The sequence below is a fragment of the Garra rufa genome, chromosome 24 (genome assembly GCF_049309525.1).
Source record: "Garra rufa chromosome 24, GarRuf1.0, whole genome shotgun sequence".
NCBI lineage: Eukaryota > Metazoa > Chordata > Actinopteri > Cypriniformes > Cyprinidae > Garra > Garra rufa.
In genome coordinates this window covers 18813631-18829575 of record NC_133384.1, presented here as the reverse complement: position 1 = coordinate 18829575, position 15945 = coordinate 18813631, and the positions used below count along the sequence as shown (strand labels likewise).

The window sequence follows — 15945 nt, the reverse complement described above, 5'->3', positions numbered from 1 at the left end:
TGCTCTGTTTCATGGACATTAGCAAATAGATAGCTTCTATTTTTCGTGTTTTAAGGGTAGGCCTACCTCACAACTTAAAAGTAGACTACATGTATCTTCCCTACACTTTAGCTATAATAGTAAACTAACGCGATACATGTGCTTGACGTGGCGCGGTGCAACTAAACTGCCACACAGTTGAACGATAGTGACAGACAGTGATTGCCTGGTTATACGAACGTCACCCCGTTTATATGTGGACTACTTTGATTACGAGAAATGGGAGGAGCGTGTGAGCAACTGAGCAGCTTCCACATGACTGTAGTGCAGTGGAAACACAGGGAGAGCAGCAGTCGAGGCGTGGGTGAGTGAACATCATGGGACATGCTCTCTGCGAATGAACTGCAGCAGTCTGGAGCTTCATCCCTTCATCCCAGAGCGCGCACACGTCTGCTGCTGAACCTCACTGGACAATACAACAACTCTGAAACTGAGATTACAGAGTTCTGTTTTAAAGTTTAGAATAATGAGAGTGAACTTTTCAGCTAGCTGGATATTTCAAGGATGGATCACACACTTCGTTCTTGCTCTGTGCACGCAGGTAAGTTTGCTTTCTATGTTTTTGCAAGGAATTCCAGTACATCAAACCTTGTCTTTGAGTTTGTTATTACGGGGAATTATTATTTTGCGCTCTGTTTAGTTTTTGCTCACCACAATGGCCAACTGCCTTATTCCACTGTGTTTATTTCAGCGCTTTGTTGCAGGAACGGTAGTTGTGTACTTTTAGCGATGTACGAATTGTGAATGACTCGCTCCTTTGATTCGGACCTTTACAATGAATCTCAAAATCCTGTCTGATCGCTTCGTTCGATCTGACTGAACCAAACGGTTCTCGTGTTAACAATTTACCTGTCTCTTCAGACAAGTCCAGTTTGTAATGAGACTAGATTCGCGTTTGTAGGCTATTGAACTGAGGACTTAACTAATGGGGCGAAAAGTAAGTAATAGCCGAATGGCGGAAATGTTACCAAATAAAACGCAATGCAAATTCGTGACTTTATAGACTGTTGTCAGCAACACGCATACGAAACGAGTTGTTTTTTATCAAACAGCTTTCATTTTAACATTGTTCAAGATTAATTATGGCTGCAACAAAATGAACTGGGAGACATTAATAACAATGAAGTCCAAATGATGACGCGATGACAAGAGAATTGATGAATCTCTCTTTTTTTTTAACCGGTTAATTGAAGTGAACTGTTCAAAAGAACCGATAGCCTGTCACTAATTTCCGTGGCTCAAAATTGAGAAGACATACCTTGACAGGTATTTCTGCTCAAAAGTGCTCTCTAGGTTGGCTTCTCACTAGGTTTTGAGACATATCTCCTCTCTTTCCTTCCCTGTCAGACTATTCTGAACTTTCCCCTGCGATCTGAATTGTTGCACACTTTGAGGGGAACTCCATGTGGATGTGGATGTTTCTGGGATTGTGCTTTGTTCATGATGATGTTGGTTCTAACCTTAAGTGCAGTGTGTGTGTGTGTGTGTGTGTGTGTGTGTGTGTGTGTGTGTGTGTGTGTGTGTGTGTGTGTGTGTGTGTGTTTAATAAGAAATATGACCTTAGACCACAAAACCAGTCACAATATTTGGCCAAGATACAACTATTTGAAAATCTGGAATCCGAGGGTGCAAAAAAAAAAAAAATCTAAATATTGAGAAAATCGCCTTTAAAGTTGTCCAAATTAAGTTCTTAGCAAAGCATATTACTAATCAGAAATTACGTTTTGATATATTCACAGTAGGAAATTTACAAAATATCTTCATGGAACATTATCTTTACTTAATATCCTAATGATTTTTGGCATTAATCATTTTGACCCATACAATGTATTTCTGGCTATTCCTACAAATATACCCGTTTTACTTAAGTACTTAAGACTGGTTTCAGTCCAAGGTCACAAATCAAATTTGATACTCATCAAATGTAAATTATCATTACATTCCTGGGAATGGTGTAAAACTCCAGGTCAAAACTCTCAAAAACTTGTTTTGTTCCATACTAACATTTTGGGAAAAACCCCTAATATTGGACTTTGACAATGTCTATTATATCCTGGTTTCAGAAATTTGCTTTTTTTTGTTGTTGTTGTTGTTGTCAAAACCCATTTTCATTCATTCAGTTGTTTTCTGAGTTATCTAATGTTGTATCAAGTCAAAAGTTTTAGCATGTTTTCTGTTGCATCACATGCAGGTCTGAACATGTGTTTGCCAGGTTGTATGAAGAGTTATGAATGAAAATGTCATTATATCTGGAAACAATGCTGACCACTTTCGACCTTTGATACTGAGAGGCATTTTCTTCAGATGATGGATAAGTGTTTTGTTAAAGGAATTGTTGATTCTGTTAAACTAAATGAAATGACTTTTTTTTATATATGTGACCCTGGACCACAAAACCAGCTGTAAGTCACATGGGTATATTTGTAGTAATAGCCAACAATAGATTGTATGGGTCAAAATTATCAATTATTCTATTAAGTAAAGATATTTTGTAAATTTCCTACCATAATATCAAAACGTAATGTTTGATTAGTAGTATGCATTGCTAAAAACATTTGGACAACTTTAAAGGCGATGCCCTTTTGCACCCTCAGATTCTCAAATAGTTGTATCTCAGCCAAATGCATCCTATCCTAACAATTTGACCCTTATGACTGGTTTTGTGGTCTAGGGTCACATATACAGTTCTAGTTTACAGTAACACAGCATTGCTATCTTTTGGCATTCATAAACAGAACACATGCAAAGCAGTGCACATGAACTGTGAATTATGAAATCTGAGTGCTTCTGCTATATGCAGCGAGATCCTGTGAGAAAAGGTTTCTCCGTGTCCGGCGCATATTTCGTAACATATAATTTTTCAGGGCGTCACTGACCATGATCTTATATATTTAGTCAATGAAAATATGTTTTGTTGCCTGAGTGTAGCCTTACATTCAAATGTAGAGATCAGAAATGAACTCTGGACATTCCTTTGGGTTTCCTGTGTTTTTTCACATGCGTCCATCAAAAGGCCTTTCTTCAGGAGTGGTCGAAAAACCCTCAGAATTTCATCAAGTGTGTTTAACGTCTTAAAAGAAACAGAGGATTTTTGTTATTTTTTTATTTTTTTTAAGTATTCATTCAGCATTGAATGTTTATTGTAATTTAGTGTGTTTTAATGTCACATTTGTTCAATAAGCACTTTTTATTATCATCATCATCAATATTTAAAACAGTTGAGTACATATTTTCAGCATTCTTTGAATGGAAAGATCCAAAGATCAGCTTTTATCTGAATTAAAAAGCTTTTTTAACATTAGACACTATACCATTCAAAAGCTTGGAGTCAGTATAATTTTTTTTATTAATTATAATTAATACTTTAATTTAGCACGGATGCTTTAAATTGATCAAAAGTCATGATAAAGACATTTATAGTGTTACAACAGATTTCTATTTCAGCATTTCTAAATGCTGTTATTTTGAACTTTCTATTCATCAAAGAAACCTGAAAAAAATTCTACTCAGCTGTTTTCAACATAATAATAATAATAATAATACATGTTTTTTGAGCTGCAAATCATAATTATTTCTGAAGGACCATGTGACTGGAGTTAATATATATTGAAATCAAAACAGTTATTTTAAATAGCAAAAATGTTTCAAAATTTTAGCTCAAGTAAATGCAGGCTTAGTAACCAGAAGAAACTTCTTTAAAAAAACATTAAAAATCGTACACTTCAAAAACTTTTGACTGGTAGTGTCAAAAGTATAGTATATATATATTAATACTGAGTTTTATATACATCAAGGAATACAGTAAACAACTTGTTTCATCATTTGAATAAACTGGGTTTTCTTCCTGTTGAATATTTGTTTTTTGTTTAAGCGTAGTGAACTAGTCCCTTGTTTAGACAAAGCTTGTTGTCATTAACAAATCTGATAAGGAAATCTTATTTCCCCATGAATTTCCATGATACCCACGGATTTTTCCAAATGAGATGATGGATAAATCCATTGATCCATGATCAACCCCAGAACACTTAAATAGGAAAATGTTTGCTTCTGCTTTTTTGCTTTAGAGAGATAAAGAGAGCTTTCATATTTCACCTCCACGAGAGCCCTGAATGCTGAGCTTGGCACTATTTTCTCTTTTTTTATTATCCTTTACATAAGTGACGGCTAGATTTTCTCAGATTTGCACTGAATTAAAGGATTGCATTTAATTCTGCCCTGCTGTTAAACCGTGGAATGCTTTTGTGGTATCTGGAGGGATGTGGGTGGTGTTTTTTTGCTTTTCTTCTTGTTTTTTTTTTCTTCCTCTGAGTTGGGCAATACCACCCCCCCTCACACACACACACACACCATATACACACTCCCCCACTCTTTCATTCCCTGATGGTTTTACCACTCAAATGATCGTTATTCCTTGAAGACTCTCATTCCGACCAGAACAGATACTTTGTGTAGTTTATTCATTGCTGTAGAAATCATCCAGCGGACTAGAGATACAATGACCCCAAAAAGTATTTGAATGCTTAAGCCACACTTCAAAATGCCTGAATGCCATTGCATCAGATTACAAAATAAGCAACTGGCATGGATTTGAAGAAAAATACCGACAATTTTCACAAAAAGAACGTTTCACAATAGTAAAATAATACATGTACTGTTCAAAATTATAATGAACTGATTAAACTTGGTTAAAAGTCATTATAAACATGCTTTAGAAAGGTCTCTTTCAAAGGTCTCAAACAAAGTCTCTTTTTTTTGTTTGATCAAAAACACAGTAATAATGTCAAATACTATTACAATTTAAAGCAACTGTTAATATATTTTAAAATGTAGCATATTCATGTAATGGCAGTTTCTTCAGTCCTCAGTGTCACATGATCCTTCAGAAATCATTTTCATATGCTTATTGAAAAAAAAAAGTATTATGAGGGCTTCTCCAATGCTTGCTAAACATCTGCAACTAAAAACCTCCCATGGGTGACCCATGAGACTCTCAAAGCTGCACATTTAATTTAGTATCTATCTATTTATCATAAATGTCTGTTGCTGTACCATAGTTTGGACTTAAGTTTAGTCACTTAGCAGATGCTTTTATCCAAAGTGACTTATAAATGAGGAGCATCACAAGCATTTTACCAATATGTTTGTTTAACTCTTGTTGTTATACATTTCAGGCTGGACAGGCCATAAGCTGCCAGCAAAACGAATATGAGCACAACGGGGGATGCTGCAGAAAATGTGAACCAGGTGAGTAGCAATACAGACTAGTTAATTATACTACGTAGAAGACGCTATAAAACAATCCATTCATTCATTTTATGGTGTGTGAGTGAAGCCTGTCTGGGAAAAATAAGATCAGGTCTAAATCTGATCGTTTTTTCCCATTTGAAAAGCAGAAGGATAAGAAAAAGAGGAAGAGGCCAACACACCCCCACACGAACTATAGCCTACAATGACTTCCACTATACATTATAGAAAAATATCATATTTTGCAATATGTATTCACTGATCTTTTCCCAGTGACCAAAATGACACATTTACATCTTTTAACAACTTTCCTTTGAATGCAGGAAAATACGTTTTCGCCCATTGCGACAGCATCTCTAGCACGAAGTGCCGTGAATGTGGCCTTGAAGAATACCAGCCGGATTGGAACAGCGACACTAAATGTTTTCCTCAGAAGTTCTGCGATGAGGGTCAGTGTTGAATAATGTGTGTAAAGAAAGAAAGTTGTTTAATTTTGCATTATAATTTAACACCATGCACATTCTCTGCAGGTAAAGGATTCAACCGCACTCGTCCACACAACCCTACTGCGGCAGAACCGTGCCGGTGCAAGCAGGGTTTCCACTGCTCTCTGATCAACTGCGAATACTGTGAGGCGATTAAAAAATGTCCTGCGGGAGAAGGAGTCAAAATGGGCGGTAAGAGCTTGTGGTGACTCGACACAGAGTTACAAAGATTTGAGCATTTTGATTCTTATTTTTAGGAAAAAAAATATTGATAAAGGTATGGTTCATGACATGAAAGTGTGTAAATGATGACAGAATGATCATTTTGGCATGAACTATCTCTTTTCTAAGTTAATTCAGAAGTTTAAAGTGGGAGACATTAATCATATGTCTTATAGATAGATGAAGTGTACCCGTAATTGAGAGTGCAGTAAATCAGTGGCTGTTCCAGCTCTGTGGTTTTGAGCGCAAGGTTTAGTGCCAAATGGAAAGGAACACTATAATACAGTTCACAGAAATGGATCTGGACACGCTGCAGTTTATATTTTATCTTTAGCATCTTGACATTTAAACTGTAATTAAAATTAAAAGACATCACAGGGCTTTCTGTAGACTGTACGCTCCATTTATCGGTTGTTCTTTCTGTCTGGATAGATAGAACGATAGTTGGAGTAGAAGACAGATATATATATATATAGACAGAATGAGAGATGGATAGAATGAATGATAGGAAAGAGAAAACAGATATATAGATGTGTATTTTGATAGAACAGTAGATAGAACTAGCCTGGGTGTCCCCATGCTGCCTTCCGCGCAGCGCGATTTTATTCACGCTGGAAGGTAGCATGGAAACCATGGACCAAATTTTCACCTCAGATAGGGAACCAATCACAGAATGGGGAGGGAGCAGCAAGACGATGACGCCTTCTATGCGACTCACCGAAGCAGTTTGTTTATAACTATGGATCCAGCATGGCAGCAAGTTATCTTTCGATGCAGCCGTTCACATGTCGCGCCTAAAAACGCGTGGAAAAAGCTAGACGCCTCGGTTTTTCCTTTCCAAACCGCTCTGTAGCTTGCGCATGGAAAACCCGAGCGGGTCGCAACCACGTCGCTTACATTATGCGCGCGCATACCGCGCGTTTACAGTTGAAATAACGAACTTTAGCTCGCAAAAGACGCGACATGTGAACGGCCCCTTATAACATTAAGTAGTTTAGAACACAAGTTTATTTTGAAAAAAGAGCAACTTTTGGCGTTAAACCATCGCTCTGTATACGTCATCCGGTATGATTGAAACGATTGGCTATGAGCTACGCACAGGCGCATTTGATAGACATTCGTAGCACCCAATAAACGGCTCTGGGCATTCGTAAACCACACCTCAAATACGAGAAAATGAACATGTGGTTCCCAGACCACGAATCATGACGAAGTCATAACGTGGTCTGGCGTTAGCCAGGCTAAGATAGAACAACAGATGGATAGAATTATGAATAGGCGGATAGATAGAACAGTACATAATGATGAATAGATGAATGATAGAGGTATAGATAGAACAACAGAAAGGTAGATAGACAGATATATAGATGATGGATGGATGAATGATAGATGAGTGGATAGAACAATAGATGGATGGATTAACAGTAGATAGACATATATAACAATAGATGGATAGAAATATGGACAGGTGGAAAGAAAGAATGGTTCATGGATGATAAGTAGGTGGATGATAGAACAATGGATGGGTAGATGATAGATAGATATGAGAAAGAAGAGTATATGTACATGTAGAAGAATAGATACATAGAATTGGTTGATGATAGAATGGTAGATATTCTGGATAGATGATGGATAGATGCATGATAGATGAGTGGATAGAACAATAGATGAATGGATGTATAAATTGATGAAATGGTAGATAGACTATAGATTATTGGATGGATTAATATATATGAGTGGATAGAACGATAAATGGATGGATGACACTAGATAGAATAATAGATGGCTGGGTAAATTGATGTATATATTGATAGAATGGTAAATAGACAGCTAGAACAATAGATGGATAGAATTATGGATAGGTGGAAAGATAGAATGGTACATAGATGATGAATAGGTGGATGATAGATAGATAGATAGATAGATAGATAGATAGATAGATAGATAGATAGATAGATAGATGGATGGATAGAACGATGGATGGTAGAAGGATGAATAGATAGAAGATAGAAGAGTATATATACATACAGAACAATAGATAGGTGTGAAGACAGAATGGTAGATCTGTATAGATGATGGATGGATGAATGATAGATGAGTGGATAGAACGATAGATGGATAGAACAAAAGAATAGTAGATAGACAAAGATAGATTGAATGATGGATAGGTAGATAGATAGAATGGTAGATATATAGATGATGGATGGATAAATGATAGCTGAACAGACAGAATGCTAGATGGATTGACAGAATGATAGATGGATTAATAGATTGATAGAACTATAGATAGAAACAGATGGAACAATAGATGGATAGAATTATAGATAGGATAGGTAGATAGATGGATGATAGAAGGATAGATAGAATGATGGATGATGGATAGAACAATAGAATACTAGATAGACAGAAAACTAGATAGAATGGTGGATATATGGATGAATGGAAGATAGATGAGTAGATAGAACAATAGATGGATGGATAGATTGATAGAAAGATAGATTGACAGAAAAATAGATGGACATAATTATGGATAGGTGGATAGATAGAATGGAACATAGATGATAAATAGAAGTAAATGTCTCTCTGTCTATAATTCCTTATCGCTGTCTTCATTGTAGAGACGGGCAGAGCTACCTGTGTGCCTTGTTCATATGGACATTTCTCAGATTCCATATCAATAGAAGCCTGCAAGAAATGGACAGAGTGAGTATGCCTCTCAATCTAAGCTTAAAAAGTCAATGCAATAACAAGTCCATAGGTTTAACAACAGCTGGGAGTGTGTGCCACAAACATGCCTGTCCTCTGAGTCACACACACAACTGTTCTTAAACCGGACTCATTTGCAAAGTCACAGCTCTCGTTCTCACAGGCGTTGTTTGTCTGGGGAAGGTCTCAGGCATGCTCGCTCATTTTTTAAAGCCTCCGCAGTCTTACCACACTGTGGTATTATGATTAATTTCTCCACCACTTCCCCTAGAAAGAGCCCCTTTTCTTCTTGCTCTTTGTGTTTGCGGTTCCTCTTAGAGAAGAAAATTGAGACTGATCAAACCAGAAGTGACCAGACTGTTGGGCCGCCCTCTTTTGATATGTCTAATTCTATTCCAGTTGTAAAGCTTACAATATTTCCAAATCATTGTAATGTCCATTTTCTTTTCCAGTTGTAAAGCTGTCGGCAAGACCGAGAAACAGCCAGGAAGCCTTAAGACAGATGCGGTGTGTGGAGTCCCTTCTCCTGGTACGTTACTGAAAATGTTGAAAGTGATGAAAATCTGAAAATATCAAAGAATTTTAGATCTGGTCATATATTCACTATTAGTCAAAAGTTTTGAACAGTAAGATTTGTTTATGTTTTTTGTTAAGGAAGATTCTTCTGCTCACCAAGCCTGCAGTTATTTGTTTCAAAGTACAACAAAAACAGTACAATTTTGAAAAAATTTTACAATTTAAAATCACTCTTTTCTATCTGAATATATTTTAAAATGTAATTTATTCCTGTGCTTTCAAAGCTGAATTTTTCGCATCATTATTCCAGTCACATGATCCTTCAGAAATCATTCTAATATTCTGAAATGCTACGCAAAAAACATTTTTATTTTTAGTAAACAGCTGAGAACAATTATTTTGATCAGTTTAAAGCATAATAATAATAAATGTTTCTTGAACAGTGAATCATGTGACACTGAAGACGGGAGTAATGATGCTGATAATTCAGCTTTGAAATCACATTAATAAATTACATTTTAAAATATAATCAAATAAAAATAGTTATTTTGAATAATAAAAATATTTAAAAATGTTGCTGTACTTTATTGGATCAAATAAATGCAGGCTTGGTGAGCAGAAGAAACTTTTGACTGGTAGTGTATTTAAAACCCAGTAATCTCAAATGACTGGAAATCCCATGGAAAATTCATTAAAAAAATACTTAAAATGAGTGGGAACTCGTATTTTATGTGATGTGTGGTGGCGGTAATTTCTGGTAGGATTAGTCTGCATGTGTTTATTTGTTTCTCAAGAATTTTGCCACTCATGCAAGGGCAATAAATGTGACTGTGTAAAAAACTGACACTTAAAAAATTAACTAGACCCTCTATGATAAACTGAGGACCTTTACAGAGCATTGTGACGAATAAACCTCCTCTTCCTCCTCAGGTATGACACCCTGGGTGGTGGTGGCCCTTCTGTCGGTCATCATCGTGGTATCCCTGGTTGTTCTCTTCTTGTTTTGCTGCAAGGATAAGCTGAACTTCCTCTCAGGTAAATTTAGTTCAGGAACATGTTTGTTTGCTACAGTTTGTGATAGATTCTTGTCTACGTTGTTGATTAAAGCTTGTTTTCTGACACCACAGTAAACCTACGCACCTGCGTCCAAAACCTGAAAGGAAGTAGGAATCAACAGGTAAGAAAGAATATCTGAAAACCGTAGCCTTGTTCCAAAGACTAAACATGAACATTCTGTCATTAATTACTCACCCTCATGTCGTTCCAAACCTGTAAGACCTTTGTTCATCTTTGGAGGACGAATGAAGGTGCGTTGAAGGAATAGAAGAAATTGTTGTCGTTATTTTATTTATTTTTTTATTTTTTTTTTTTTTTGGTACGGTTAAACCACCGATGCCACGTGTGCTATTTTAACAGTGTCCTATAATTTTTCTGGGCCTTGAACCTGTCAGTTGCTTTGCTGTCTATGCAGGGTCAGAAAGCTCTCGGAAAATATCTTAATTTGTGTTCTGAAGATGAACGAAGGTCTTGCGGGTTTGGAATGACATGAGGCTGAGTAATGAATGCAAGAATTTTCATTTTTGGGTGAACTAACCCTTTAAGGCACGTCATCCACAACAATATTGTGATTCCAACAATATTGTTTCTCTGTTTTGTTGTCGTTGTAGCTGTGGTGTGGACTGCCCTGTTATTACAGAATTATAATGATTATTAACCCTCATAATGCATTCAAAAGCTGTACACTATTTTATTTTATTTTACTATTTTATTTTATTTCACTTCATCATTTTATTTTTTACTTAATTTTACTTTACTATTTTATTTAATTCTATTTTATTTAGCTTTATTATTTAATTTTAAATATTTTATTAAACGGTTTTATACATTTGTTATTTTATAAAACAGTCATAAATTAATATTTTTAACTAAAACCATATTGTATCTGATCAGCAACCTCTTATTAATGAGTAAATGTTAAAGCAAATTAGGTTTTGACTGTTACAATGCTATTACAGTGTTATTACTTCATTTTCTCCTTTTTTTAAGAAATTGAGATTTATTTTAGAAAAAAACTATAATGCAAAGTATATATAATCAATATAATATTGATAAGAAATTTTATTTGAGTATTTATTATTTGATTTATTTTTATTTTATTATACTTTATTTTACTTATTTTATTTTATCTTACTTTATTTTTTACTGTACTTTATTATTCTATTTGATTTCTTTTTTACTTTATCATAATTTATTTGTAATTGTTTTATCATTTATCATTTTATTTTATTTATTATATTTTACTTTTTTATTTTACTTAATTATTTTATTTTATCTTTTTTACTGTAATTTATTATTTGATTTGATTTATTTTACTTTTTTACTTGTTTTATTTTATCTTTATTTTTTTACTGTAATTTATTATTTTATTTTATTTGACTTTATTATATAATTTTATTTGTAATTGTTTTACAGTTATTTTATACAGTTGTTATTCTATAAAACAGTCATAAATTAATCAATTTAACTAAAACCTTATTGTATCTGATCAGCAAACAGTAACTGAATGTTAAAACAAATTAAGTTTTGAGTGTATTATTTTAGAAAAAAAACTATGATGCAAACTATATATAATCAATATAATATTGATGAGAATTTTTATTTGCGTGTATCATTGTATGAACTTTATCGGAATATATAATTTGAGAAATACCAGTTTTCACCTTATTGCAATAATAATGGAATTTACTTAAATTCCTTTGAATTTATAACTCGTGATTACTCAAAAACAGTCCAAATGTGTGAAACCAACATTTATCTAAAAATAAAACAACATGAACAAACAAAATGATAAAGAAATTCTAACTAAATAACTACTTTTTACTTGCATGAACATTCACTTTTAGATAAAAAAGATATTAAAGATTAAATTAAAGATGATAAATTTTTCATGCTGCAATGATTCATCAATGGTGTACATTAGGGTTGCACAATAGATCGTTTCAGCATCGTCATCGCGATATACGCATGCGCGATAGTCACATCGCGGCAGTCACGATGCAGGGCAAATAAAAATTATGTGTCTGATTTAAAAATGTACTTTCTATATTTCTAAACTTTCTATTCACGGATCTATATTTGTCTAAAATAAAGTAATTAACTCATATTTAAGGGTTCTTTAAAAACTACAATGCACACGTTGCTTCACCTACTTCATGCATGCAGTCTCTGCGTGCGCATGGCGAAATGAGCGCGGGACGGGAGAAAAGCGCCAAAATGGAAGATTTGGTCGCAAAAAGAAACGCAACGTCGGTCATATGGAAGTATTTTGGATACAAAAAGGATGCTGCTGACCAAAAACAGGTGGTTTGTCGGGAGTGCCTGGCAGTTGTTGCCACAACTCGCGGAAACGCTACGAATTTAAGGGACCGTTCACATGTCGCGCCTAAAAACGCGTGGAAAACACTAGGCGCGCCAATTTCTCCTCCTTTCAAAAGCGCTCTGTAACTTGAGTGGCACAGTGGCGTCTGCCGTTGCTAAGCAACCATGACCCGCGCTCTCCTACAGACGCGGAAGTTTCAGCAAAGATAAATAAACACAGATAAATGGATTTCCAAAACTAAACATTGCTTGCAGTAGCTCTGCTGCTAAAAAATGTTATCCCTGTAACAGCTATGATCAGCTGTTCCTCCATCTTGGCTAAGCTTTTAATGTTTTTCGTGAAAGGAAGAAGCTGATTTCCCTTTCATCAGGGTAAAAGCAACATTCATTATTAATTTCATATTAAAGGTGCAGTGTGTAGATTTTTGCGGCATCTAGCGGTTAAGTTTTGAATTGCAACCTGATTGCAACCAACGGCTCCGTCCACCGCTCACCCCTCCCTTTACAGAAACTACGGCAACCGACACGCGATTAAGATGTCGTCGTTTCAGACAGCAAAGAATAATGAAGTTTCTTTTAAAACGTAAATAAGAGAATTATATTTACTTGATAATTCAATAAAACGATGTTATTGTGAATATTGCAGTTACTTGTTCATCATTGTGTCAGTGTTTTTTCCCAAGAACAGCAGTGATGAAACGCGATCTGTAGAGCAGTTTGTCCGTTCAGGGCTACAGTAGAAACATAACGGCGGCTTCCATGTGGGGAGACCCGCGGTGTATGTAGATATAAACTGGTAATTGTAAGGTAATAAAAACATAATGGTTAATTAAGTAAGGTCTTTATTCACCCCTGAAAACATAGTTATGTATATGATATTGCATTTCTGTCTAGAGATAATCTTAAATATTACACACTGCACCTTTAAACCCTTGATTTGCCGAAATTGACAGTGAATAAGGTGAGTCAAACTACCCAAAATAAGCTTTAAAAAGTATTTTATTTCAGGGTTTTGATTATACTGTACTTTTACATTTTTTTATTCTTTGAAAATGCTTACAAAATTACCCCAATTATTCTTGAATTATTATTTGATTAAGCAGTTCAAAACAACCTGATGAACATAAATGAATTTGTACACATCGCAATATATCGCAAGAAAAAAATATATCGCAATGTAATTTTTTCACAATATCGTGCAGCCCTAGTGTACATATTTATATATATATATTATGTCAAGAAAATTATCATTGCCAAAAGTGTGTCAGATATGGGAAAAAGGCTAAATGTATTTTGTGCAAGTTTTGACCTTCATATTTCATATATATAATTTATTTAGTTATTTTTTAGGTCAAAATGGACCTGAATGCATTATGAGGGCTAAAACATATACAGTAGTCAACATTTGAAGTGGATCAAAAAAGTTCATCAAAAGTTGTCCTAAGACAAGTTCGGGTATTCTTTTTGGTTTTAGGACAAATTTGATGAAAGGATTTGATCCACTTCGAATGTTGACTACTGTAGTTATTGACACAGTTATCGTACTTGCTCTGTTAAAATGAACAGGATATGCCGGTTAGGTATGTTTTGAAGCTGGTTTGAGTTGATCCTGAGCAGGAGCTAGTTTCTCAGGGCTAGTTTAGGACCACCGCATGACCAGCTTAAACCAGCTCGTGACCAATTTAGGACCAGCTTAAACCATCTACCACGCTTCAAAACATACCAAACCAGCATAAACCCTTTCAACAGCATAGTGTGACTGGCCCATACTGATCTTACTTTCTTTTAGGAAACTGTGACTTCATACCATGGTGGCAACGCTCCCCAAACCCTCCCTCTGATTTGCCAAGAACGAACCCCCCCAGAATCCTTAATCACATGTCCTAGCACCCAACTAACCATTCTTGATGAAACGTCAACTTGTACGGACCAAGAGCAGGACCAGGACCGAGCCGAAACCTCATCAGGCAGCTCCAGTGAAGACTCCGGAGGTGGGCCTGCGTCTCCTCTATCGGGCAGCTCCTGCAGCTGTGTGTTTTCCATGAAGGAGCCCATGGAGGTTGGAGAAAACGAGGACTGCAGTCAGCTAGTGGCCACGGGATTGGCAACATGCTGCTCCTGCAGGACAGGAGATGCCATTGGAGCAAACGTGGAGGTCGTCGGCTTGAAAGAGCCTCTACTGTGTGAGAGCTGCACGTCGGACGTCCTGCCCGCCTGCGATTACGTAGACCTACAGCGCTCACAGGAACTCTATCTGGACTACAGCAGCCCTGCTGGCAAAGAAGCTATGTCAGAGATGAGAGGCGTCTATGGGGACCGGGGTGCGGTCGAAGGGCTGTATAGACAGAATGAACCTTGCTGCTGCAGCATAGACTCCACCACCATTCCACCTCTGCCGTCGGTCAGCGCTAATGACCAGGGCCTTTCGTTGATCCACAGCGATGACCACAAACTGTCCGACCCCGACGCGGACTTCCAGAACCAGTGCTCGGAATCCGCTCTCACGTCTGGTAAGACATTAACACGTGCAAAAGTAGTGAGAAAACAAATGAAAAGCTGTCTGTGCATCTGAGGTATTTGAAGCTGTTGCTTCATAGTGCAGTACACACAAATCTGTTCAACTCATGATTGTGCCGGAGTTACAAGCAATGTCGTGCGATTCAGGTCCAGTTGGAGAAATACAGTATGGTATGATGAAATATTGGAAATTATCAAAGTCATGATCTCCAAATAATAGCAGGTCAAAAATGCACAGGGTGGAAATCATTACGCATTTTAGTGCTTTGATCATAAAACAGATGTCCAAGATAACAAATTAGCCACACACTGTTGTATTGGCTGATGTGTTGAACTGGTTTTCCAGACATATCAAATTTCTAGATTGATGGATCTCTATCTAAACCTTATGAAAGAAGCTAAAAAAAACCTTATTACATATATTTTTTTTCTTTACTAATTGTGTATATAAATATACATTTTATATATATATATATATATATATATATATATATATATATATATAGACTACAAACGATACATAAAAAATTATGTGTGTGTATATATTTGTATAAATAATATATATTAATTAAAAATTAATATTTAAACAATCATATATAAATTAAAAATATAGAATTTAATATCTATCTAGAATCTATCTAGAATTTATCATTTGTAAACTATATATATATATATATATAGTTATAGTTATAACTACATTTTTAAATTTGTGTATAAAATTTATGTATATAATTATTTGAAAAAATAATTAAGAATATATATTGAATCTAATATAACCTATATATAATCTGTAATTTCTACATATTAATAAAATATATATATATATATATATATATAT

General features: G+C 35.4%; 1 protein-coding gene across 1 annotated transcript in view; it reads left to right on the top strand.

The window, feature by feature from the left end:
- The first annotated feature begins 325 nt into the window (after nucleotides 1-325).
- Nucleotides 326-15945, top strand: part of tnfrsf11a (tumor necrosis factor receptor superfamily, member 11a, NFKB activator) — a 22057-nt gene continuing 6437 nt past the window's right edge. The window contains exons 1-9 of the mRNA XM_073831015.1: nucleotides 326-580; nucleotides 5211-5283; nucleotides 5607-5732; nucleotides 5814-5960; nucleotides 8609-8693; nucleotides 9149-9225; nucleotides 10143-10247; nucleotides 10340-10389; nucleotides 14380-15100. Of these exons, the coding sequence (XP_073687116.1) occupies nucleotides 506-580; nucleotides 5211-5283; nucleotides 5607-5732; nucleotides 5814-5960; nucleotides 8609-8693; nucleotides 9149-9225; nucleotides 10143-10247; nucleotides 10340-10389; nucleotides 14380-15100 (1459 nt within the window). The 5' untranslated portion in view covers nucleotides 326-505. The remainder of the gene's footprint in view (nucleotides 581-5210; nucleotides 5284-5606; nucleotides 5733-5813; nucleotides 5961-8608; nucleotides 8694-9148; nucleotides 9226-10142; nucleotides 10248-10339; nucleotides 10390-14379; nucleotides 15101-15945) is intronic.